Consider the following 23,208-nt stretch of genomic DNA (forward strand, 5'->3'; position numbering starts at 1 on the left):
AAAATCAGTATTTATATACATAAATCAGCAACAGTAAAAAAATTAGCTTCTATGCATTTTTATGACCAAATTAAAACTCTAAATATGAAATCAAACTTGCACAAAGATAGTCCACAATATATAGAAATTTAATTTCTTTAAAAAGGCCCTCTATCAGGTGGAAAAGCATCAAGACAGAAAACTAGCTTTAGAAATGTTGCAGAGATTAACTATACCAGGAACACCAGACCACAGAAAATGTACAGAGAGAAGACAAGGCACATTCATGAGACTGGTACAGAAACAGAAAGGATTTGGTCTAAATAGCTCCAGTCAAGCTGGGACAGCTCTGTTGCAAATTTTAGTGGTGGAAAGACTGTGACCTAAAATTTCAGTGAAAAGGGAGTTCCACCTCCAAACAAAACTTCTGCATGAATTGCCACCGTCATACACCTGACTATTTACAAGGAGCACGTACACCTGCATGAAGGTTGTTCAAACCAATGGATTTAGAGACTTCCCCTTTGCACAAATAATATAAATAGGTCAACTATGTCCTCTTCTTACAACTAAACAGATAAAACCATTTTAACATGTTACTTACGTTATTTTACACAATAATCTGACAAAGCTAAACAGTGAACCAGTGAGGTAAGAAAGAAAAGTTCATAGCACAGATGTATTAAAAGCAAGAAATGAAGCACCACATATCTGTGAAACAGTGACACTTTGGTATACAGCAAACACTTAGATACTATTCTCCGTCAAAATGAGAATTCATCCAAAATTGTGCCTTGCAGACTCTGAAATGACAAGTGACGGTGAATACAAAAGCATTCCACTCAGGAAAATAACTGCTTGAGGTATTCATTTATACTGCCATTATTTCCAATAATTAACTGGAGCAATGGTAACAGGAAAATAATTAAAACTTTTACAGTAAAAAGTGACAGGAGTATTTTTAGTTTTAGTTGCAATTACTTTAGTTCAACACAAAACAGTGAATTAAAATACGTCAGTAGGATTCTTTTAAAAGTTGATAAAATCTGTTCCTGACATTTAAAAGTCAGTCAGTATTACATACATACAAGAAAAAAGTTAATAAAAGAACTTTAGTCCATACACTGACAATAGAAAAACAACTAGGTTCAAGCTTTAAATTTCTCTCATTTTAACCTTATGACTGAGAAGGGAGAGGAATTGCATTCAGCCTGTATTAAAAATGTGACCTAGTGTTTTCTTTTTTTTTCTTTTTCTTCTTTTTTTTTCTTTTTTTCCCGGGAATAAATAACTCAAAATATTCTCTGTGCTCACTAACTGCGTGCTGCCGAGAGCACTGCCATCCAAGCTCAAGGAAAATGCTGTTATTTACAGCAAAGTTTACCACCTGTAAAAAACTGAATCCTGGTGGGACAACCCCAACTGACAGCTTTGCTGACTTCACTGCTGTCAGCAGGATCAGGAACATGTTTTTCAAAACATAATATTGAAATTTAACATTTTTAGGGATACACTCATTGCCTTAGCATATCATAGAGGCTGGAAACAGAGTTGAATTGAGCTTGCACAGTGTTCAGCTGAATAGAAAGCATACAGGATTGCTTTTGACCAAAATATATGCAGAAGGATATCCAAGTAAGAACGTTTTTTAATCTCCTTTTCTCTCTTCCACTTTTTCTGCAGACTTTTTGCAATTTTAAATTTTGCTTCAGCTTGTTTAGCATTCAAATCTGACCAGAGAAAACAATTTATTGGAAAAAAGAAAAATAATAATCCTGAAGGTGTAGACTTTTTTTTAAAAAAAAAAAAAAAAAAAAAAAGGGAAGCATGTGTATGTGTATAAATCAGGGAGATTTCAACATATTAGAACAATTCCAGTCAGAAAACTGTAGAGCAATTAGCAAAACACACTGGAAACCTAATGAGATTAATTACTGCTGCATTCTTAAATTTGGTACAGATAAGGACAGGCGAAATACCAGGATACTACGCTTTCCTTAGCACTATTAGTCAGTGTCTACAAATCATTATCATCTCACCACAAGCCTGTTCAATTTTATCTAATTTGGTAGTAAATATGGTGCATTTTTGCCCATGTGGCTGGAAGTCTTCAGTAGCATGCAAAAAACTATTTCAGTTGCAGAAAAAATTCTAGGCTAATTGTTTTGAAATCAGTGACAGAAGTCATCACGAACAGGATTTCATTTCATTTGCCCTGGTACGGCATTTCCTGCCCATAAACACAAATCTATAATGGCCCAACTGCAATTTTGCTCTGTCTACGTTGTTCTTGTTGGGTGACAGCTACTGATCAACAGCTTCACTGCTGTTGATCTTCCTCAACTGTGTAAACCTCGTGTAGAACAGAACAGAGGGATTCTGCTCATAATTCCTTCTCCAGGATCACGAGCAATCTACTCTTACATTTTTAAGGATGTACTCACATTGCCTGAGCATGTCATTAAGCAGTGGATTAGTGTGTCTGAACAGCATAAGAAGAGAAGGTCACTGCAGCTCCAAACACATAATTCCAACTGTCAACAGAGCTGCATCTGGGGTTTTGCGACCATGGAAGGCTTACAGCTACAGCTCTACCAGCAAGCAATTCATCCATTTTCCAATGGATGTTGAAAAAGGCACTGCTACACTAATATTGCCAGCAGTTTAAGCATTAATTTAGGAAACACGTGTACTTTAGTTAGCATGCTAATTAGAACATTAAATGGTGGTAAACATGCTTGTGCCTGATTTACTATCAAGCTTATGTAACTAGAAATGATGCAAATACACCACTGCTGAAAAGAAGGTAAGAAATTCCATACTACAGGCAAGATTTAAGTTTATTATGGCTCTTTTTGCAATGTAGGTTAGCTGGGACCTGAAAAAAAGTGAAGTAGAGAACTTTGTGTATTAAGGATGGCACTTATAAAAGCCAAAGGTCAAACAGATTTACACACTAACATATCATTTATCAAAGAAATGAGCGGCAGTCTCAGGCTAGAACATTTACATGGTAAAACATATTTTTTCTTTAGGAAGCTGGACCATTTCAGATCACATTAAACTGAAGTATAAATTTAAAAAAGTGATGAGGGAGAGAGACTCAGAGATCATATATTCATACCTGTCTTTCCCAGAGTAGGACAAGCATATTCTTTACGCTGCCTTGCCGAATCTGAGAAGCATTACACCTTGGGGAGATGCTTACAATGCCAATCTAAACAACATGCATATAGTCCTATTTACCACATTCTGAGAGTGCTGAGCTTCTCAGCATGTAGAGTATAGCATGTATAGCATGGTGTATATACACCAGCATTAGTTTGGCTGGTGTATTGGTGGTATATATTTATTAAAAACAGTTACTCTGGTAGAGCTGAAATTTTATTCTGCTGTAGTCACTGAATACCACCTGGAATTCACAAACAGAGGTTTCTAGGATTAGGCCTTTGAAGGCATAGTCTGAAAAATGAGTTAGTTTTCATCACATAAAAGCACCTTGATTCTCATGACCTTTAGTGTTTTAATGTCCAAATGAAAGCAATAGCACTCATCTGGAGAGGAAAGCTATTGCATGAACTCTTCTAGGAGGAGGATATCGATGATTTGTTTAATGATGTCACCACTAACCCACTGCTTAAATCCAGACTTCGGCCTTCTTTTTCCTAAAAAAAAAAAAAAAAAAAAAATAAGAGAGAGAAAAAAATACTTGATTCAGTGCTATTTTGGAATAAGCAGGTTCCTAAGTTCAAAAGATGAAATAAGCAGTTCATATCCTTATTAAATCAAACTAATACAAAAAAAAAAAAAAAAAGTTACCCCGAGCATCCATAATCATACACAGTTTGCTCCGACACTTGAAAAAAATCCCTAGCAGAGCATTTGTTTTCTTTTATTCGTGGTGAATAGGTAAATCCAGATATCAAAAAGATTGTGTGGGAAAACTTGGAGTTAAGTATCTCTGCTGACACTGTGTCAGTTATACATCTGGGTCAAATCAGTGTTGCTTGCTTATATGTGGTCAAAAAAGCCCAGCTAACCCAAACATAAAATAGAAGGGGATGCACAAAATAAGAATGCATACAGCAAACCCTTACCCCCTGGGCTAAAAGAACTACCAAATCTAGTTTGTGTGGGTTTTCTTCTATAAAGACTGATGCAATTCGTATCTCCACAGGTGCAAATCTCAAATGAAAGCTGAGATATTAGCTGTCTCCTTCTCCTTTACCTGCCCCCTATTTTCTCAAAACTGAAAAGGAGGGAATTTTTAACTTTCACATGTATTTCATTTCCTTAGGAAAAAGCTTACTCAAAAACCTTCTCTAATTTTTATTTTGTTCCTCCAGCCTGGACAGAGAGGAGGAGAAATACAAATAGATAAAGCTTAAAAAAACAGCTTTGGATTGGCTAGAAAAAGTCAACACTCAAAAATGAGGAAAGCGTGTGTATCTAAAGAACTGCACCACATATGCACTTTATTCAGGTCTTCTACTAATTATTAAATGTTTGCTTAAATAGCCACTCAATTATTTTCCTTTTGATCTGGTACAGCCCTTGAATAAATGCTGTTACCTATTGCAATCATACTGCCTTTGGTACTCTCATGCAGAGCTGTATAAAAACAACAACCAGTATGTGATGAAAAGAGAACAGTGATATACTTACAGCTCTGTAATCCAGGAACATTTCTTTAAAAGCCAGGAAATCAGTAAATGTGAGAAGCATATCAAATATATCACCTGCCATTTCATCTTTATGCTGTCTACAAAGAGAGTAAGTTGGAGAATTAGGAAACTGTGGGAAATTAGCTCATTTTTTTAGAATGGTTTGAGGTCAAAAACCTGAGAACAAGTCGAACAATATCAAGATTAAAAAAAATGTTATTAAAAGACTAACATAAAGCAAAATTCTGAATGAATATTACCTTGCAGGATCTGAAATCCAAGTACATTAATAATTAAATTTACTCATTTTTATGATTGTATCAATGTAAATCCAAGATCTAAGTGTATTACATCAATCTTTGAAAACCAAAGACTGTGACTTGTAAGTCAACAGAAGTAAAACTCAACTAGCCTCTTAGTTATCCAAAATTATGAAAATTATAAAAGTTGCCTCAAGTCCTTTGATAGCTTCAAGAACTCCTATTAATAAAGCTATCTACTTCAATCAGATTTCAAGTAGATACTCTATACCTGCACATATGAGGCAAAATCCCTGCTGCTGGGGGGCTGGGGTATGAAATGAAGTGGGAAAAAAGCACTGTCTGGATCTAACCAGTAGGGACTAAAACAGAGCTCTAGGAGAGCCTAGAGCTCTCCTGGCAAGGTTAGAGTTAGGTAGATTGTGGTATAGATCACAAATTCATAGAGCATAACAAAACTGTATAAGGAAGATAGGAAATGCGAATGCCTAGTTTTAAGGTTTTGAGCAAAAAAAAAAAAAGCTTTTTATGTAGTTGTTTGTTGTCCTTCTCCCTTTACCAGTGTAGGTCAGCAGTCTCGGGAAATTCACAGCTTATACCTGACCTTAAACAAAGATAGAAGAGAATGGGGATAACATTCAACTGCTGTGCATGCTGGCTTGTTAGGTCTCGATACCCACCCGAAAAAGAAAAATCTGGATAGTGCTCCGAGTTGCACAGATGTAGCTGTATGGGTAGGATGTTTCCAACACATGACTACAGCAGCCTTGAATCTAAGAGACTATTAAGGGAGCATCCACGGTTGCTACTTCATACATCTGATTGCTGGATTTAATTTACTTTGACAAGCTGTACAGTGCTCTGGGACAACACAGACAACCTCTCTATTTAACAATTTATTATTTTCAGGCTTAGTAGATAAAATGCAAGATGGTTATATTGTTCCTATTGAGTAAACATTTCCATCTGGATATCTAACGCATCAAGTACAATTCTGAAACAGGAAACTGAGTATTTCAGGATACACACACCATTAAACTACTCTGCTAGCTCTGCATCGTGGATTCCAGAAACAACTTTAAAAAAATACACTCTAGCCTTTCCTTACACTGTGGTTACAATAAAACTACACATTAACTAAAGAAAAGGGATAGAATAAACAACCAAAGAGCTACATATTAAGGAACAAGGGGGAAATTCCATTTACTCCTTAGAGATGGAAGGAGATAGACTATTAGGGATGTATGCCTTACCTTGAAAACCAAAACAGCTCAGGGTAAGATCTAAACAGCCCCTTGGAAGGTGACAGAGCTTGGTAAAGGGCACAGTATGCTCACATATATCCCCTAAGAATGAGGGATTACACTGATGATACCTGATACAGGACTTTTGATAAAAATATTTTTTAGAAGAAAAACTCCATGTTCCTCAACATACCATATTGGTAGATATCCACAGCATATTTAATCTTCCCTACCAGTCAAAGTTTTTTTGTTGTTGTTGTTTTGTGGTTTTATTTAGTTCCTATCAAAAGGGGTTTTATCTAAGTTTAACTTCTAAGCACGCTACTATACATTCACAGTATTTTCCCAGTGTTTTATTTAAAAGAATAAAATTAATTAAAATATTTTAAGAGATTCAGTTCCCAATTACACTTGATATTTGTATTAAAGACGAAAAGTAATCTTTCAAGATTGAATTCTTCATGAAGTCAATTAAGCTAAAGATGACCAAATGTAAAATTCTAAGACAGACCAAGCTTTCTTCTCAATGCTTTGCACAGTAATTGCAATAAAAGGCATTTATTCACATGAATCCTGAAAGATTTCCAGGATATTTAATTCAACGCAGAGCCTAAAAGAGAGAAATCGCTTAATGAGACTCAGCTTTTCACTTCAAGGGCCTGGCTTCAAAAGCCAAAGTGACAGCAATAGGAGGTGGGAACGTTCTCATTCTGTGTTCATTACAACCCAACGTATTTCAGCATGACGGTTTAGAAATTTTGAGCAACAGGAGACGACAAAGGTGAGAAAAGCAGTCAGTCAGTAGCACTGCATGTGCGAACACTTAAAATCATTATTATTAAATAGGAATCTCCTTCTCAAGGGAAAACCCTGAAACCTAAGTTTTAATCTAGATAGGACAAACGAATTGAGAAAAAGCACGCAACTCACCCCCCAATAAAAAGCAAAGACCACAACTTACTGCAGTGTCATTGTGAATGCAGTCATATTAAAACCAGGAATCCGATCCAGCAGTTTTTCTTCAATGTATTTCTCTACTAAACAAATCTAAAAAACAAACAAACAAAAAAAAAAGAACCCCCCCCCCACAACCTTAATGTGCAGATTTCAAAACATAGGATTTTCCTTACATTGACATCTTATTCTCCATAGTATTATCTTCACTAGGTGAAGATCTCTGCAGATTCCTGAGCCAGGCAATGCTAGTTCAAATATTCACATCATCCCTGACAAGCTGTGGCTGGACATTTTTGCTGGTACTAGGTGTGAAAACAAACATTATCTATTCAGATCCAGTAACAAATTACTTTAAATTCATTTTATGGTATTGACCAGTAGGCTGATACAGTTTCATAATTCTGCTTTCTGAGATGATTGTGAAAGATGTACAAGGTAAGGAGGAAGCTGCCTTGTACAAAGAATGCCATTAAGCTACCCATGTGCTAAATAATACAACTGAAAAGAACGATCCCTATTGCAGTCAGCACTATGTGGCTTGCTACAAAATTAGGTTAAAATTCTCTTCAAAAGAATTACAGAAGTTTTAAAATGTCTGTAAAATCTTTCAGGTGGAACAAACATAAAGAAACCTAGAGCTCGAGAAAACATCTTCCTTGCTCACAGGTCATGACTATGCATCAAAAAGAAAGCGGACAATATATTAGCTTCAATCCACATAAACCCAATATTTTATACAGGAGGGTATGCAGATTAAAAAAAAATATATGTGAAGAATAAGAAAAATATCTTACGTATTCATTAAAAATAGAAGTATAGATGAGCTTGTTCTCCTCTGAGTCATCAAATTCCTGGTAGTGCTTCTCCATAAAACTCCTCTGTATTAGCTGGAAATCATCATCTGGGCCACAACAAAAATACATCATACAGTTATGAGTCTAGTCATTCTTATTGCACCACAGAAACTACATTCACTAGAGTTCTGTCTCGTTGTCACAACTACAGAACACCATACACGTGCCGAGTCAGTCATAACAGTACAGCAACTGTTGCTGCGCCGTTAATATCTAATCCATCTGGGAGAAGACAGATACTGCTACAGGAGGGCATCAGCCAGTCTTCTAGGGCTTACAACCAAGCACGCTACAAGCTGAAGCTCTACTTTGGTTAAGGGAGCTGAGTCAACAGCGTAGCAGCACATCAGTGTACGTTTTCACAGCAGCTATGTATTCAGAGTAGAACAGGATGCATTTGCAAAACATTTAAAATGCTATGAAAAACCTAACAAGGTCCACAGTCATTACTCAAAAGTTTCACTTACACTCAGCATTAACAACAAAGCCCTCCTGCTTTACGTTTCATTAATAAGGTTATTTATAACAACCCTTTTTTTTGTTCAGGCTCTTGAGTCAGCAAAAAATTTATTTTTCTAAAATGAACATCTCCCCCCCCCCCCCACAGGGGCTCAAAATAAACTGTTTTCCTTGAATTCAAAAATATTAGTGAAACTCCCAAGTTTGTTTTCAATTGCTGAATAGTTTTTTATCCAGTTGTGGAAGGAAAGAAAAATAACAAGATAACCATAAAAGTCAACACTAAACTCAACAGAACAGGTATAAACATAAAATTTACTTATACATAGCGTTAAAATAGGCCAACCTGAGCCTTCTAAACCCTAACACATTCAAAATTTGTATTGTTAGCATTTCTCCACATTCAACTACATCACCAGGCAAACTGTGGCTGCAGAGCACACACTCTCTCTGGGAAGGACATGGTTAAAGAGATTATTTGTTCTTCTTATGAAGTAGCAGATAGTGGATAAGCATGAATTGGCTCTTTGCATCTTGTACACTACTTCCTTCCACACACTAACTTCTCAGTTAAAATTATGGCCTTGAGAATTTAGGACCTTCTATTGCCTAAGCTCTCATGATGAGACTGAGTCTACCCAACACTCCTTGTCACATTCTGACTGTATGCATGCATGCAAGTTACATGCAACAAAATCAATTTAGAAGGTTAGTCTCAAAAAGCAAAAACTGGAAAAGACATGATGACATCCATCTCCAGTTCCATTATGTTGCTCCAAACATATATTTATGTGTTAGGTAGAGATAGGACAAGAAGCAGCACACTTAATTGCAGCACAGGTGGTTTCATATTAGTTATTATGAAAGCCTTCCTGCAGGAACAACAGCTAAACACTACAACAAACTGCCGAGTCAGATCATGGAAGCTTCCAAGCCTACCCTGATAAATGTGGTAGGAGAGGTTTCAGCAGAGCTGTCTAAGGAAAGACAACCTTTAAAAAATGTAAAAGTGCCTTTATTGTTTATGAAGAAGGACTGACTGTACTGCAGTGGGGCAAGGATACATTTTCAAGATTCATGAGCACTCTGTTACAAGAACTGCACACAGAAAACTTTTGTGCATAGTTCTACGACAGTTCCAGGTTAGCAATCATGAGAACTAAGGAAGGAAAGCTTCTATGAAGCAGACAGACTATTTTGGTTCTATACATCCAGCAACTAGAAGAGCAGCTTGAAATATTTTTAGCACTCATCTTGTTGTCTGTAACTACTTGCAGAACTTACCCATTATAATATCCTCCAGATACCCAACAACAGCATCAAACTCTGCATCAGAAGGGGAGGAGCTGAAAGTAAAGTAAGATCATGTTACTTATGTATACACTTCAGTCAGAATAGAAATAAAAATTAGAAAGTGTTGTGGAAAGCCTAAACAAAAGTAAGCTCCGTAATCACAAGTGAATGATTTTCCTAGCTTCAACCTACAAAATAGCCCACAGCACTGAAAACATAATTGCTAACAAGACTGCTTAACAGAGACTCTCATCAGGGCTCCACTGTGTATTCACTAGATACGTACTTAATTCAAAGGGAAATGGCATTTTATTGGCATTAAAGGTAATTCAAGTCCTGGTGCTGAAGCGACAAGGAGAGTGCGCTTACGGCAGCAAATAAGCACTTTCCACCCATGAACTTAGGCTACTACAACAAGCAGTTGTAGTTCTTTTCTCTCTTTACCCTGCATAACTCTACATGATGGTCATAGAACTGTTTATGACACACTCCAGGGAATATTCTGAAATATTTGGGCATGTAGAACCACTTACTTCGCTTAAGCTCTCTCTGTATATATGTATATTTTAGAACTGAAGAAACTTAAATATTTTTCTAATGCAAGAAACATGTTTGCATGCTCAGAAATAAATGGTATAATCTCATAAAATCATCTATTACCACACAGCAACCATTAATCAACATTAGGTATCTGCAGTCATCCTAGCGAGAACCCATTTTGAGATTTCTGCTCCATCTACTGAATTTATTATTGTGCAGCTTGTCCAGACACATTAGATAACCCACAGCATCTGCTTGACCTTGGCATTCTGAGTTCATCATCAGTGGGGGATGAACTCTTCCTACATTCCTCAGCAGATGAGGTACAGGCTTTTCTTATATGTCAAGGATACAAGTTTTATAAGACATTTTTCTTTTAAAAAGTTAGCTGCAGTCAGCAAAAGGTCAACTTAAATTAAATTCAAGTTTCCCTCTATTAAATAGAGCAAAATACCATTTCAGTCAATTTTCCTACTGGGTTTTTAAAAAAACAGTAAAATTATTTTGCTATTAAACAACAGTCCAGCAGACTTAATCCAGCAACAGTTTAAATGTTTGGCCATAGGACTCATTTTGACCAGGATAAAGTTGAAAGCATTTGATTACAGAAGTGTTTAATTGTCAAGTGATGTTCTAACAACATTCGTGATCAGTTAAGCCTAGGAAGGCAAGCAAAGAAAACAGAAGTGAATGGAAAGGCATGTTATTCCACCAGAGGGCAAAACACCACAAGAAAAGGAGTTCACACATGACAGTTTAAGCATTACATATTCCAAGCATCATATTTATGACTTTAGACAACAGCGTTTTATCACTTTCCATTTATACAAAGACAGGAGACTTTGCTATGGCTAATTTCAAATCTTTTTTTTTTTTTTTTTTAATATAAGCATTACTATCAAGCAGATGAAATAAGAAATAGGAGAAATTCTTCTTGTTTTTATAGCTTATTCTAACAGTGATGGAAATTTTAAAGTATTAATTTAAAAGAGAATTTAAACTTGCAAAACAGATCAAAAAATTTTAACTGCTTCAAAATAGCAGCAATCCCATCTCTCTGTACGATATATATACATATATATACACATACACACATATATACATATATGCATGCCTGAGCAAACTGGTGGTTTAAGACAACTGCCACCTCATCAGGCCCTGGCCATCACAACCTGTGTTGCAGAATCACCTGAAGGGAATATAGGGCGTTTCAGTCCACAGAGCACCAGATATGTACCTGTCAACTATAGTGACGGAGCCACAGGCACACATCCTCATCTGCCACCTTTGTCATAAGCTTCAAGAGATGAGTAGGCCAAACAAATAAGAGAGAAGCAGGGTCTCAAAACTATTAGCATAAAATAATATGTTAAATGCCACCTGTAAAATGTCTCACGTGTCTAAAAAGTGCACATTCACACATACACACAGATATTCTATTCCTAAAATTTGCAATACAAGACAACATAAAGCACCAAGGAGGAGACAGAATTTCTGAATTTAAAATGAACACAAAGAACAGCTTTCAGCCTATAGTGTTTATTTTGATCACTCAGCAAGTGCTACCTGGTGCTATGCTTGCTACTACTATACTTAGTTGGATTTCATCTAAACTCTGAAATAAAGTCATTCCCTCCTGGGGCTTTGCATTGTTCCACGTCCTTGTTCTTCAAAGAGGCAGTATCTGTTAATCAGTATGGTCTAACTTCATTCTTGTAATTACATTCCTATTAGAAATTGTTAACTAGTTAACAATTTATTGAAAACTTGACACATAATAAAATCTACTTACATGGCGATACCAAAGTTTTCCTCATCTGAAGTCTCCATTTTTACTGCATAACCTATTGGACTGGAGAAGAAACAAACCACTATGTTACTGTTACAGGGGTGGTTTTCCTTTTAAGACAAAACACTAAGGGATAACATATGCCTTAGCAGTAATGCTATTTCAATCTTTTAATTACCTGACACACCTAAGATAGCTAACCAAGAGAGACTCTTTAGTTTTTAGACATCAGAATTTCAGAATCATATTCATCCAAAAACTACTACTTCATTTCAGTAATAATCCACACCCTCGAGGAACTTTTGCAGCCTCCTCAGAGAAAAGGCTCCAAATTGCACACACCCGCACTTAGCCTCTGAAAGGGAGGTTCAGCTGATCCTTATACCTTTTTTTCCTGAAGTCTTCTCACTGACTGCTCTCAGGATACAAGAAAATGAGAACAGATGGGATGAAGAGGCTATCCTGGTCCAGCATGTCCCAGGCAGCTTGCAGGCCAGGGTCTGGATAGTGATGCCAGGTGTCAGGCCACAACCCTGGTCAGTGCCGGGCTGCATCGCGGTGAGCACTCGGCCCCAGGGCTCTGAGCAGTTGCTGACCCGTCACACGGGCATGGCACGCAGCACCCCAGTGCCACCCTGCTCCCGCCACCCTTGCTGACTTACGACCATTGGCTGCAGCCCCTAATCTCGGCTCCCCAGCAGAGCCAAGACGCTGGGCCTGGGCCTGGGCCTGGGCCTGGGCCTGGGCCTGGGCCTCTCCTCTCCCCCAAAGGGACCCAGGCGATCGGCTCGCATCATTCGTTTCCTCTCCTTCCCGCCCAGCTACGAGGGACCCAGGTGTCCTGCCCCTCTAATCTCCACTGCCCACCCATAAAAAAGGGGGGAGGGGCCCAGGCGTCCGACCTCCGACTCCCGCACCTACCGCCGGTCACCGCAGCCAGCACGGCCTCCTCATCGCATGCGTTACACACACAACCCCCCTCCCCCCCCCCCCCCGACCCCCGCGGCCGTCGCCTGGGCAACGCTTCCTTCCGACCCGGCCGCAGCCAACCGCAGAGCGGAGGCGGCCGGCAGAAGGCCCGCCCCCAGAGGGAAGGACCAATGGGAGAGCGGAGCCGGCGCAGCGGGCGGGCGGGCGCCGCCGCAGCCGGTGGGGGCGTCGCGCGGCCGCTGTGAGGCGGCGCCGGCGGACGCTCGGTGCTGGCGCGGCCCGAGTTAGAGGGCCAGGCATCAAAGACCATCCCACGAAGAAAATAAGAATAATAGAAAATATATATATACACGCGCGCGCACTTACACACCTCCTTAGGACGCACGTAAAAAATCGCCCCCCGCGGCCATTTCTGGTGCCGGTCTCCCCTCACAGAGAAGCGGGGGCCGCTGGGCGCTTGGCTGCGAGGAGGTGGCGAAACAGGGCCAGCCCGGCGAGCTCAACGCTGGCACCATTGCAGCCACCGATCCAGGCAGCTGCTTGTAAATCTAAGGCAGCATTCCACGGGCTCGTAAACTTAGCTTGTATGAAAGCTTACAAGAGCCGCAGGGCACAGAGCTCCTTTCCGTCGGGAAGCGCGTTGGGTGTGTGCGGCTCTCTCCTTGACTACCTTCATCTAGGAAGGACACCCTACGCTTCCACAGGTTGCCCTCCTCACCCTTTCGGCTCTTAGAAGTTTCTACTTCTCTTGAAAACTGAGGTCAAGTAAAAGAACTGAAGAACAAAAGAAAAAAAATAGTCATCAATACATTTTATTTTTAAATGAACGACTTGACTACAGTTCCTTTCCGCTTCTCCGTTGCTCGGGTTTCCCACCTGCAGGTCTGCGAAGCCACGATCTTCCTTCCCGAGCCCACGGGTCTTCAAGGAAGGGCAGAGCAGGCAGGGGCCGACGTGTCGCTGCACCAGTCTCGGCGAGCAAGCCCTGCAACCGCTCGAGTGCACACCCAGGCCTGCTTTACAAAGACATTCCCATCCTGATTTGCAGTAAGAAGCCAGCTGAATCGTACAGTCTTTCAGTCTGTGAAACAAACAAGACAGGTCTCTGCACCAGCTAAGGACTGGCATGGTGACGAGGCTCAGAAGGGGCAGCACGCGCTCATGGGCTTCCTCCTGCACCACTGCCTTCCTCCACGCCACGCCAGCTGCATGGAAGATGATCCAGGGCAAAGTTCTCCAAAACATTCACATCTTTTTCCAACAAAAAACACAGGCACTTAGTCCCATATCCACAAAGGCGTCTAGGGTCTCGGGTGCCCTAGGTTTCAGTGGAACACCATGCACCTGAAGGCCTTTGTGGACCTGAGCCGTAAGAGCTTAATCTCATACCACCGCTGATATGAATCAGGAGTCTTAGGCACTTTTGAAAATTTTAGCTCAGTTAATCTTGGCCAAGGAAACCAAAACCCTGAAGTTATTAGGATCTGTTAAGGCAGAGTTCCAAATGGATCTGTTCCACTTCTTCCCTAAAGCATGGTTGGTATCTTTGTACTTTGCACCTTAAGGGATAACATTCAGAAGCATTAAAACTCTGATTTTAAATGATTCTGAAATTCTATGAATCTTGTGGCAGCGACAACATTTACACGTTTGCTCATTCAGCACCCAGCCGAAAGGGACTTGGCCTTGACTAGCAACGTGGGATACACCGAAATCTAGTAAAATCCAGTCAATGAGGAAATGAAGTCCTTGTGGCATGGATTTGCCATTGTGACTTTAATCAAAACAGGCATCCAAGGTGGAAGAGAATTCACATTTTAGCAAAAAGACTAAACGTGACACCATTTTTGATTCAGTCAACATGAAAGTGATTCACAGAACTTTCCTAGTTCACACAGTTTACTTCAAGAATAAAATAAATCTCCAGTGAGCCTCTGAAATTCAGCACCCTTCAGTTAGCAAAACATGAAAGCAGTTGCTAACAGGCTTGATTCTAAAATCTGTGCACAGTGCTCTTTGCTCCTACTTAGGTCAGTAGGAAACAGGAGCGCTCAGCAGGAAATAAGAGTGCTCCACATGAACAGTCAGCCCTCAGCTTTACTTTGTTAATACTTGATACTTTACTAGTACAATAAAGACAATGAAAAAAAGAAATACATCACAGCATGAAAATTCACTACAATGGCCTCTGCTGTGGAATCATTGCCAAGACGTGGGATGCTTTTGGTGCAAGTTGTGTGTGAATTAGCAGAGTTCTACTATATATCCAGATGCTTTTAAAAAATTAAAAAAAAGAAAAAAGAAAAACAAACTGTACAAATCTTGGAAGAGACCGAGTCATATCCTCAGTTGGTGCAAAATAAGCATAACTCCACTGACTTTGCACTACTTCTCTGACACCAGATGTGAATCTGATTCCGTATAGAAACCTAGTAAAACAGTCAAAAGCTGCCTGCTGAAACGCATCCTTAACACATGAACGTCACAAATGTATAACTGAAGTGGAGCAGAGATTCCCACTAAATGACCTCTACCAGAAACAAGGTGTGGCCCCAAACCTGCTCAGAGCAGGACCAACACGTGGCAAGCAAGGTGCATATCTTAAGAGTTAAGAAGAGGCCTGAACTTGCTATCCAATAACTTTTTTTCTTTTTTTCCTTTTAAATAAACTGGCTGAGAATTCTTCAGTCTTTGAAGATAGCTCAATATTTTCAGTGAACGTAACTTTCAAAAACAATACTGATTAAAAAATGATTGATGATACCTTAAAAAAATACCCAGAATATCAAACTAATTCCAGTCCAGCATTACAATTAGTTAAGAAAACTTCCTGAAAATTATATCCTCACAAAAAAAATGTGGGTACTGAAGTTAAAAGCATCAGAAACAGTATGTACTTGAAAATACCGCCAATCTTTTAACGTTTAAAAACAAATCAGAACATTCTTTGGAATCACCAAGTTGTTAAAAAATGTGAATTTCTCTACAGTCTCCACACTGGCTTTTCGAATCAGTTTGCGTACAGATTAAGTCTTTGAGCAGTTTAATATCCACTGTCTGAAAATACAGAGTCTCTGACCAGCAGGAGGCTACATGAAACAAAAAACATTGGCATTCTTTTTTAGTATACTGATTTCTGCCAAAAATAGAGACTATCGAGCACAAGACAGAATGGCCCTGTTCTAGGAGATTTCTTTTTCTTTCTTTTTTTTTTTGTTTGGTTTTTGTTTTTGTTTTTAAACGCATTGTATCTGTACTTCCAGTGCAAATTCTTTCAGCACTTGCGACAGGCGAGAAGGAAGGGGGGAGGAAAAGAGACACTCTCCTGTGGTCTTGCTTGGAGATAACCAATAGCCATAACACACTGAACTACCAGCTTTCATTACTGTTCAGACCAGTTCTTGTTGCTGGCAACTTGAAATAGCTTATTAAAGATTTCATTTTTAAGATAAACAGACTACAGTTTAGCATGAAATCTGGCCGTGGCTATGGTTCTATGTGCATAAAGATTGATTAAGAGATATCTTCCCCCTTCAGTATTGGATGGAGCTCATTAAAAACAAGTCTCTGATATTTCTCCATGTGTGTCATGAAATGTGAGAGATCTGTCTGACTCTAGTTTGTATTTCCTGTCGACACAATGGGCAGGTCTCCAGTTGCAAGGCACATTCCATGCACAGGTCACTGAATGGGAAGGAAAAAAGCGCAGTTAAAGCCTGAACTTACAAAATAAAAAATAAAAATAAAAAAAATCCAGACACTAAGCAAGTTATCCAGCCTGCTAGCAAAACACTCAAGATAAGAATCTTCAGTGTGGAGATTAAAAATTGCCAAGTCAGGTGTTGTGGATACACAGGCTTTTTAGAGGAACTCCTGCTGCTCAGCATCTTACCAACTAAAACTGCTGGGCAGTCAGTCAGGATTACACTTGCATATGTGTGTTAATCTTAACATTCACTCTGGTTTGGAAAACAACAGTCCCAATAGCCTGTGCAATTCTGTCCTGACTTTGTGTTGAGCCATACTGGGCATACTTGTTTTCCTTTTAACTTTGTGGCAGGCAGACAGAAGACCCACCGCAAGACTTCTGTTAGTGCTCTGAGAAACACTGTGGAACTGGACTTAACTGAATTTGTTTCTTAGTGGGCTACTTCAGTGCAGGAAAAGGGTATTATGGTATCACTTCAATTGGTGTCCCATTCTTAGTTCTCAGCAAAATCTGTGACTTGAGATAACCCATTTATTGAATATTTTTTGAGTACTTGAATATATATTCAATTTTTTGTTCTCAGATGTTCTGGATTTTACAGCACAATTACCAAGCAAGCATTCATCAGCAACACCCTTGAGACCACGGACTTAGACTTGGAAGCCCAGGGATAGCATATGTGCTTAGCCACAGTACTCTCACCTCCATGCCTCCCTTCCCCCCAAACACTGAAACACATTTAGGGATTAAATCTGCTCAAGAGTGACATGGAGGGGGAAGAGTGCCGCTACTACATTTAGCCTGTATTTTTCACATCCTTAAAGGATGGAGCATTTTCTGTAGGCTGTAGTTGCTCAAAATAAGCAAGGACTGTGTCTGATCTTGCTTAAGCTCAATGTCAAACACAAACATATTCTCTCTTTTTAAAAAAAAAAAAAAAATTTAATTTACCTGTGTCCACACGGCCTGAGTTCTGTGTCTGCTATCTCATCACAGCAAAGCGTGCAGCAGTTCTCTCGGATACTCACTTGCTTCAGCAAAGCCAGGCGTCTGTGTCTGAAGAAAGAGAGACCATCCTTGCTTTCACATTACACTTATAGATTCGTAAGTACTCTAGAGTACTGCATCAGACCACTGCAGCACTTGCCTGTGCAACTCAACATGAGTACTGATAAACATCAATTAAAAACATCCCACAGAAAAAGCTTAAAACATGCCAAGATGTTCAGAATTATTTTTGACTTCCTGCACTGTATTCTGTCTTTTATAAAAAGGAGGCTCGAGAACAATTCAAGCATAAAAATCATACATATAATGGAGTCCAGATCATGAAGAATGTAACTTTTAGTCAAATAGTTTTAAGGAAGAAATAAGACTACATGATATTTCTGACCAAAAAGTGATAGCAGGATAAATGAGTAGAAATCCCACACTAGTTGAAATTTCACATTCCGAATATGAAACAAATATGCTACGTGTCAGAAATGTTTAATGGTAAGTTGAAATATCTAGCCCAGACTATGTCTTGACTAAATGCATTCTATTCAGCACAACTCTGCATAAGAATACAGTAACTCCTGTGATGGATAACTAGGATCTACTTAGGCCCTTTTTTTCTATCACCTTTAAGATCAAAGTAATCTTTTGATTTAATTTATAGTTTCCAGACAGTTTGGATTGTAGGACAGGAATAATCCTTGTATACACAAAGAGCAATAGTATCCAACCCTGAATGGATTCTTTCAGTGCTATCTCATATTAAATAGGCTCTAACCCAGGAGGACAAAATTTCTCCAGTCAGACATCAAAAGGAAGCCAATTTCTTCTAGTTTGTCTCTGCAGCTTTTGGCACAAAGAAGAGCTCTCACAGCTACTGCTTAACCACAGCGAGTCTAGGGCCAGAGTGAGATCAATACCAATCACATCTGATCATCAGCTCTTTTTAGCACACAGCTAAAAACTGCAAAAACTCTCAGCTAATGCATGAAACTAAGATAGAAGAACACTTTATTTGAACAAAGGGCTGACCAAGGATGATGATTAACAGATCATCTCAAGGTATTAAGTCAGGTCTTCCATACAAAGAAAAGCCCTCACTCATAGCGCCTTCAGTCACAAGCAGGTATAAATCACTGTGGCTATGAAGAACTGCAAAATAGCCTTGCAGGTTGGATTTGATTTTCACGTTGCATGAATTCAGTATAATGAGTCTCAAGCTCTGCCAAAATGCAATTCAGTAGATCCAACAATTTTTTTTCCTTCCCCTCACTGAGGCCACTTAAATACCTAATCCACTTGAATGAGCAGCTAGATTTTTCAAAACTAGTCTTGGTTAATTTTATTGTAGTCAGAGATACTTACCTCCAAGGAAAAAAAGAAAAGCTTAATTAGAAGCAACAAAAGATTACTTCAATCATACACATCAGCATCACTCTAGAGAGTCTAGACTTCTAAGGTCACACTCGGGGAGAGTTGGAAATATAGGTACAAATAGTTCATCAGAATTTTTTCTGCAAACAGTAGCAAGATAATGACACAATATACCAGAAGGTTATTCTATTACTAATAGACTAAAACAAAAAAGCTGGTAAATTTAATTCCTGCCAGAAATTCAGAATTCAAGAAAAATTTACCCCAAACCAACAGAAGGTTCAGTTTTCATTTGACTTGATTTACATTTAGGTGGGTAAGCTGTTCTAAGTTTGAATAATCTTTGTTCATAGTATCATTCACAAATGGGGGGGGGGCTTTCATCTGCAAAGAAGAATAACTTCAAGTTTTAAAATCACTCAGTACTTCTACTTTGCCAACATCAGAAATAGGTCAATTTTTAACAGAGATATCGTTTTAAAATTAAAATTACTCCTCCTCAATCAACTTAAAATTCTTACAAGGCATGAGGCATTTTTATTACAGGCATTTTACTGTCACAGTGCTAATTGAAATTAATTTAGTTTAATATTGCAGACAATTATTTGAATTTAATGGAGTTTGGTCATATATCTCCTGAACTACCCAGTTATGTTGTACCAGGGTCTACAGTCCAATCCTTTTCTGAATATGGAGAAGTGGTATAATCAACTGTAACTTTACTTAAGACTACACAACCAAGAAACAAAGCATATTACTTCTCTACATGCAAACACACTCAAACCAGAAAGAAGAATTACCTTGGCAAAATTATTTTCTCTTCTGCTGTCAGAAAAGCATAATCATTAAAGGTGCTAAATTTGATTGAGGGTGGATACTTGAAAGGTTTTGCCCCAAAGTTGAACTCACATTGTTGATAGGACATGAAACTAGCTGCAGCAAAAAAGCCAGATCTGCGGTATAAAAACAAACAAACAAAAAAATATTTTAGGATGACTTAAAGCAGTAAGAGAGCTCTCCAGACTTAGCATTTCTATTATGAAATAAAAATATGCCCTGAGACAAAGGGATAAGTTTCTTCAGCATGAACATGCAGCTAAAGCTAACTAGGAGAAAAGCAGAAACACACCCAGTTTCAGGTGCACATCCATTCCTTGTTTAGCTCTTAACTTCTGAATTCACGATCAGAATTTATCCGAATTTACTACTGAGTCAATCAATGAAAGTCTGCACACTCTACAGCTAGGATTAGTCACACTTATACTAAGAGCAAATACATACATCTGAACAGTCCACAACCCAATCCTCTTTACACTGATCAGCTCAGATACCTCCTTCAGCACTGGAATTTGAGAGAAAAAAAAAAAAAAATCTTCCACACAACTGCTGTTTAGTAGAGTTTTCAGGAGCAGTGTCAACTGCCTGTGACACTTACATGCCCAGCACTCCTGCTCCTGCTCTTTTATGTGACTAGGGGAACATAATCTGGGGAACATACAGCAAATCTGGTGTACACATGTTGAACGTGTGCAAGATGAATTCAGGTCTGAGAGCTCTATTAGGACAATGCCCATCTGCTTCTCCTTGCCCTTACAAGATTACCTCCATACAGCTATCTTTTCTTCACAGCCATACAGACACCTTATAGAAACACCACAACTATCATCTCTTTCAGTATTATTTACAGAGAGGATCCAAGCTGAATAATATGAATAATACGCTGAGTTAAATTCTGACAGAATAACAGAATCTGTTAAGCATATAGACTATGTGCTTCACACGAAGTGGGGAGGGTACTACAAATTAAATGGTTAAAATATTCCACAACACTTTAAATTGTACTACTGTTTTGACTGCATCATGAACTTCATTTTAAGGAGAAAACATGAACAAAATTATTAGTAAATGAATATTACTGTGCTAAGTACTGTATTTTTTAATTAAGCTGCACAGGAAGCCTCTGAAGTTTATCATCAGCTTATTTTCTCAGAGCTAAAAGACTGAACTTTTCCATGAGAATCAGAGGAATTAGCCAGGTGTTAGTTTTAACAGGAGGTAGAACAATAAAGCCTAATACCTTTCTGTAGTGCTTTCAGACCCATCCTCCTACAAATACTCAATATACTACTTCAGGAACTAGCCCCACTACAGCAAGTTAATATACAGTTCAAAATTTGCAAGACTGAGGCATTTTTCTTTGAAAAGATCTAAAGTTCCTCAAGCACTGCTAGGAATTTGTTCATCTTTGCTACAACCACACTGTATTTTGGTGATGTTCTAGTGTGACACAGAAAGCACCAAGTTGAACTTACCTTTGGAAGCTCTCAGGTATTTACTCTGGGCCCTGAAATCCAGTTGCAAAATGATACCCTAGTTGCTGATTTCTAAGAAACTTTCAATAGGGAGGTCTGCTTAATGATGGTATTTATGGCAAGCAAATATCAGTTTACATTTCAAATGAGAAACATTTTCATACAATTAGATCTATTATCCATACAAGTTATAGTCCTTCCAAACGAGCACATACTTACACAGCAGATGAAAATACTTGTTTCTCAGCAGGAAGCTGGTTTCCATTTAAATAGAATATCATTTGCTTTTCTTGCAAATCTAGTAGAAATCCTATTGTGTCTCCTTATGTACAAAAAAAGAGATAAAGATTTCAGTCATGTTGAATATAAATAGCTGAAACATTATTATTTTTAAGAACTGCATATCACACTATGAGTTGTCTCATTAAGAAGGAACTGTTTGAAAAAGCATAGAGGAAGAAACAGTGAAACAGATAGTAACTAGACAAAAAAAGCAAGACAAAATAATCAAAAAAAATATTTTAGATTGCTAGAGCATTAATATCACATATGTGCGAATGTTCTGCAGATTGTTAGCTGAAGACAGAGAAAGCTTTCTTCCTTCATCTTTCTCCCTGCTTATTTAACACCCACTGCAGATATCTGAAGAACATATTTCAGGAGCGTGAGAACTTTTTAACATGCTTGTACAAATAGTCCTTTTGCACCCCTCTTCCCTGCTTTCTTAAAATTAGGTGTTACTTTAGCCAGACTTGGAGAGATTTTTAATAGAAAAGAAGGCGATACAGTGCACACAAGCATTGCATACACATATAACTTCTACCCTCCTACCAACATTTAAAATCTGAGATAAAGAACATATCTTTGCTGTCCAAGTAGTTATCCAAGAATTTAAGTAAGACAGTGCCACTCCCCTTTAACCATGATCTGCAAACAAGTTTTTTTTTCCCTCCTCTAAAATAATTTCAGCTGAAGGCAGACACCCGCCAAGGAACATTTCAATACAGCTGTAAGACTACAAATAGCTGAAAAAGTATTATGATGAAAGATGTCCAGCAACTTTAATTGGTACTATGATTTGTACTCTGCCTATGAAAAAAAAAAAAAAAAGACAATAAAAAGACTTTTTTTCCATACATTGTGAAACAAGAGAGTAGTTCTCAGTTTACTGCATCAAATGCAAATAAAGACACAACAATTATTAAACTTTTAGTATCACTATGATTAGGCAACAACTGCTTCATCCTCACCTACTAACAAAGTATTCTGGATGCCTGCAAGAGGAAAAGTCTTGTGCAGAAATCCAGCTAGGATAAAACACTAGCAATGGACTAGATACCTTCTTTCCAACAGGGATGAGAGTGCGGTTTACTTCTGGCGTTATACCAAATCAGCTGCCGGCAGCCATCATATGCGCAGGAGTATTCATCGTCCCCGATGCCATAACCTTCCTTTAGAAAAAAAAGGAAGAATTTCAGTTTGCAGCCGTCCCTCACACAGAAGGGCTAATGTCTATTTTTATTCAATTAAACCATTCATCCAAAAGTGAGTATTTCCCACCTCTCCTTTAAGGTCCTTTTTCAAACTAGTCTTCATTTCATTTTCACATCAAAAGACATCTGGTGGAGGTGAGGAGGGGAAAAAGGGGACATTATCTAAAAAGTAGGTTTTGTTTTCTGTGAGCTCAAATCATTTTTGTCTACTAAATTTGACCATATATTTAAAATCTCAATGTTAATGTTTGAAGTTTAAAAGACAACGCAGGAAGTGTAACAACTGTCTTATCTTCAAGTCCCAGCAGCAAACATGTTCCCCAACAAGTTATCTCAGTGTCACCAGAAAATACAA

At 38.5% G+C, this 23,208-nt stretch overlaps 2 protein-coding genes across 9 annotated transcripts in view; both read right to left on the reverse strand.

Moving 5' to 3' along the window:
* Positions 1–107: 107 nt before the first annotated feature.
* ARL2BP (ADP ribosylation factor like GTPase 2 binding protein) lies at positions 108–13,359 on the reverse strand. 2 transcript variants are annotated; one of them, XM_062586799.1, is made up of 7 exons: positions 13,340–13,359; positions 12,043–12,102; positions 9,702–9,763; positions 7,899–8,005; positions 7,109–7,194; positions 4,645–4,741; positions 108–3,644 (listed from the first exon to the last, which is right to left on the reverse strand). In XM_062586799.1, the coding sequence occupies exons 2-7, from the start codon at positions 12,078–12,080 to the stop codon at positions 3,564–3,566; spliced, it is 471 nt and encodes a 156-aa protein (XP_062442783.1). In that variant the 5' UTR covers positions 12,081–12,102; positions 13,340–13,359; the 3' UTR covers positions 108–3,563. The 2 variants fall into 2 exon arrangements, with proteins under 2 accessions (XP_062442783.1, XP_062442782.1); XM_062586798.1 differs by lacking the exon at positions 13,340–13,359 and adding an exon at positions 12,961–13,019.
* A 1,367-nt stretch (positions 13,360–14,726) lies between these two features.
* Positions 14,727–23,208, reverse strand: part of RSPRY1 (ring finger and SPRY domain containing 1) — a 40,358-nt gene continuing 31,876 nt past the window's right edge. For 6 of the 7 annotated variants that reach the window (XM_062586654.1, XM_062586656.1, XM_062586658.1 and 3 more), the window contains 5 exons: positions 22,700–22,811; positions 21,580–21,682; positions 19,849–20,001; positions 17,630–17,734; positions 14,727–16,653 (listed from right to left, as the gene is read on the reverse strand). In XM_062586654.1, the coding sequence (XP_062442638.1) occupies positions 16,557–16,653; positions 17,630–17,734; positions 19,849–20,001; positions 21,580–21,682; positions 22,700–22,811 (570 nt within the window). In that variant the 3' untranslated portion in view covers positions 14,727–16,556. Of the gene's footprint in view, positions 16,654–17,629; positions 17,735–19,848; positions 20,002–21,579; positions 21,683–22,699; positions 22,812–23,208 lie in introns of those variants that run through there. The other variant, XM_062586659.1, reaches the window with a different exon arrangement.

Source organism: Rhea pennata, chromosome 13 (assembly GCF_028389875.1).
Source record: "Rhea pennata isolate bPtePen1 chromosome 13, bPtePen1.pri, whole genome shotgun sequence".
Lineage (NCBI taxonomy): Eukaryota > Metazoa > Chordata > Aves > Rheiformes > Rheidae > Rhea > Rhea pennata.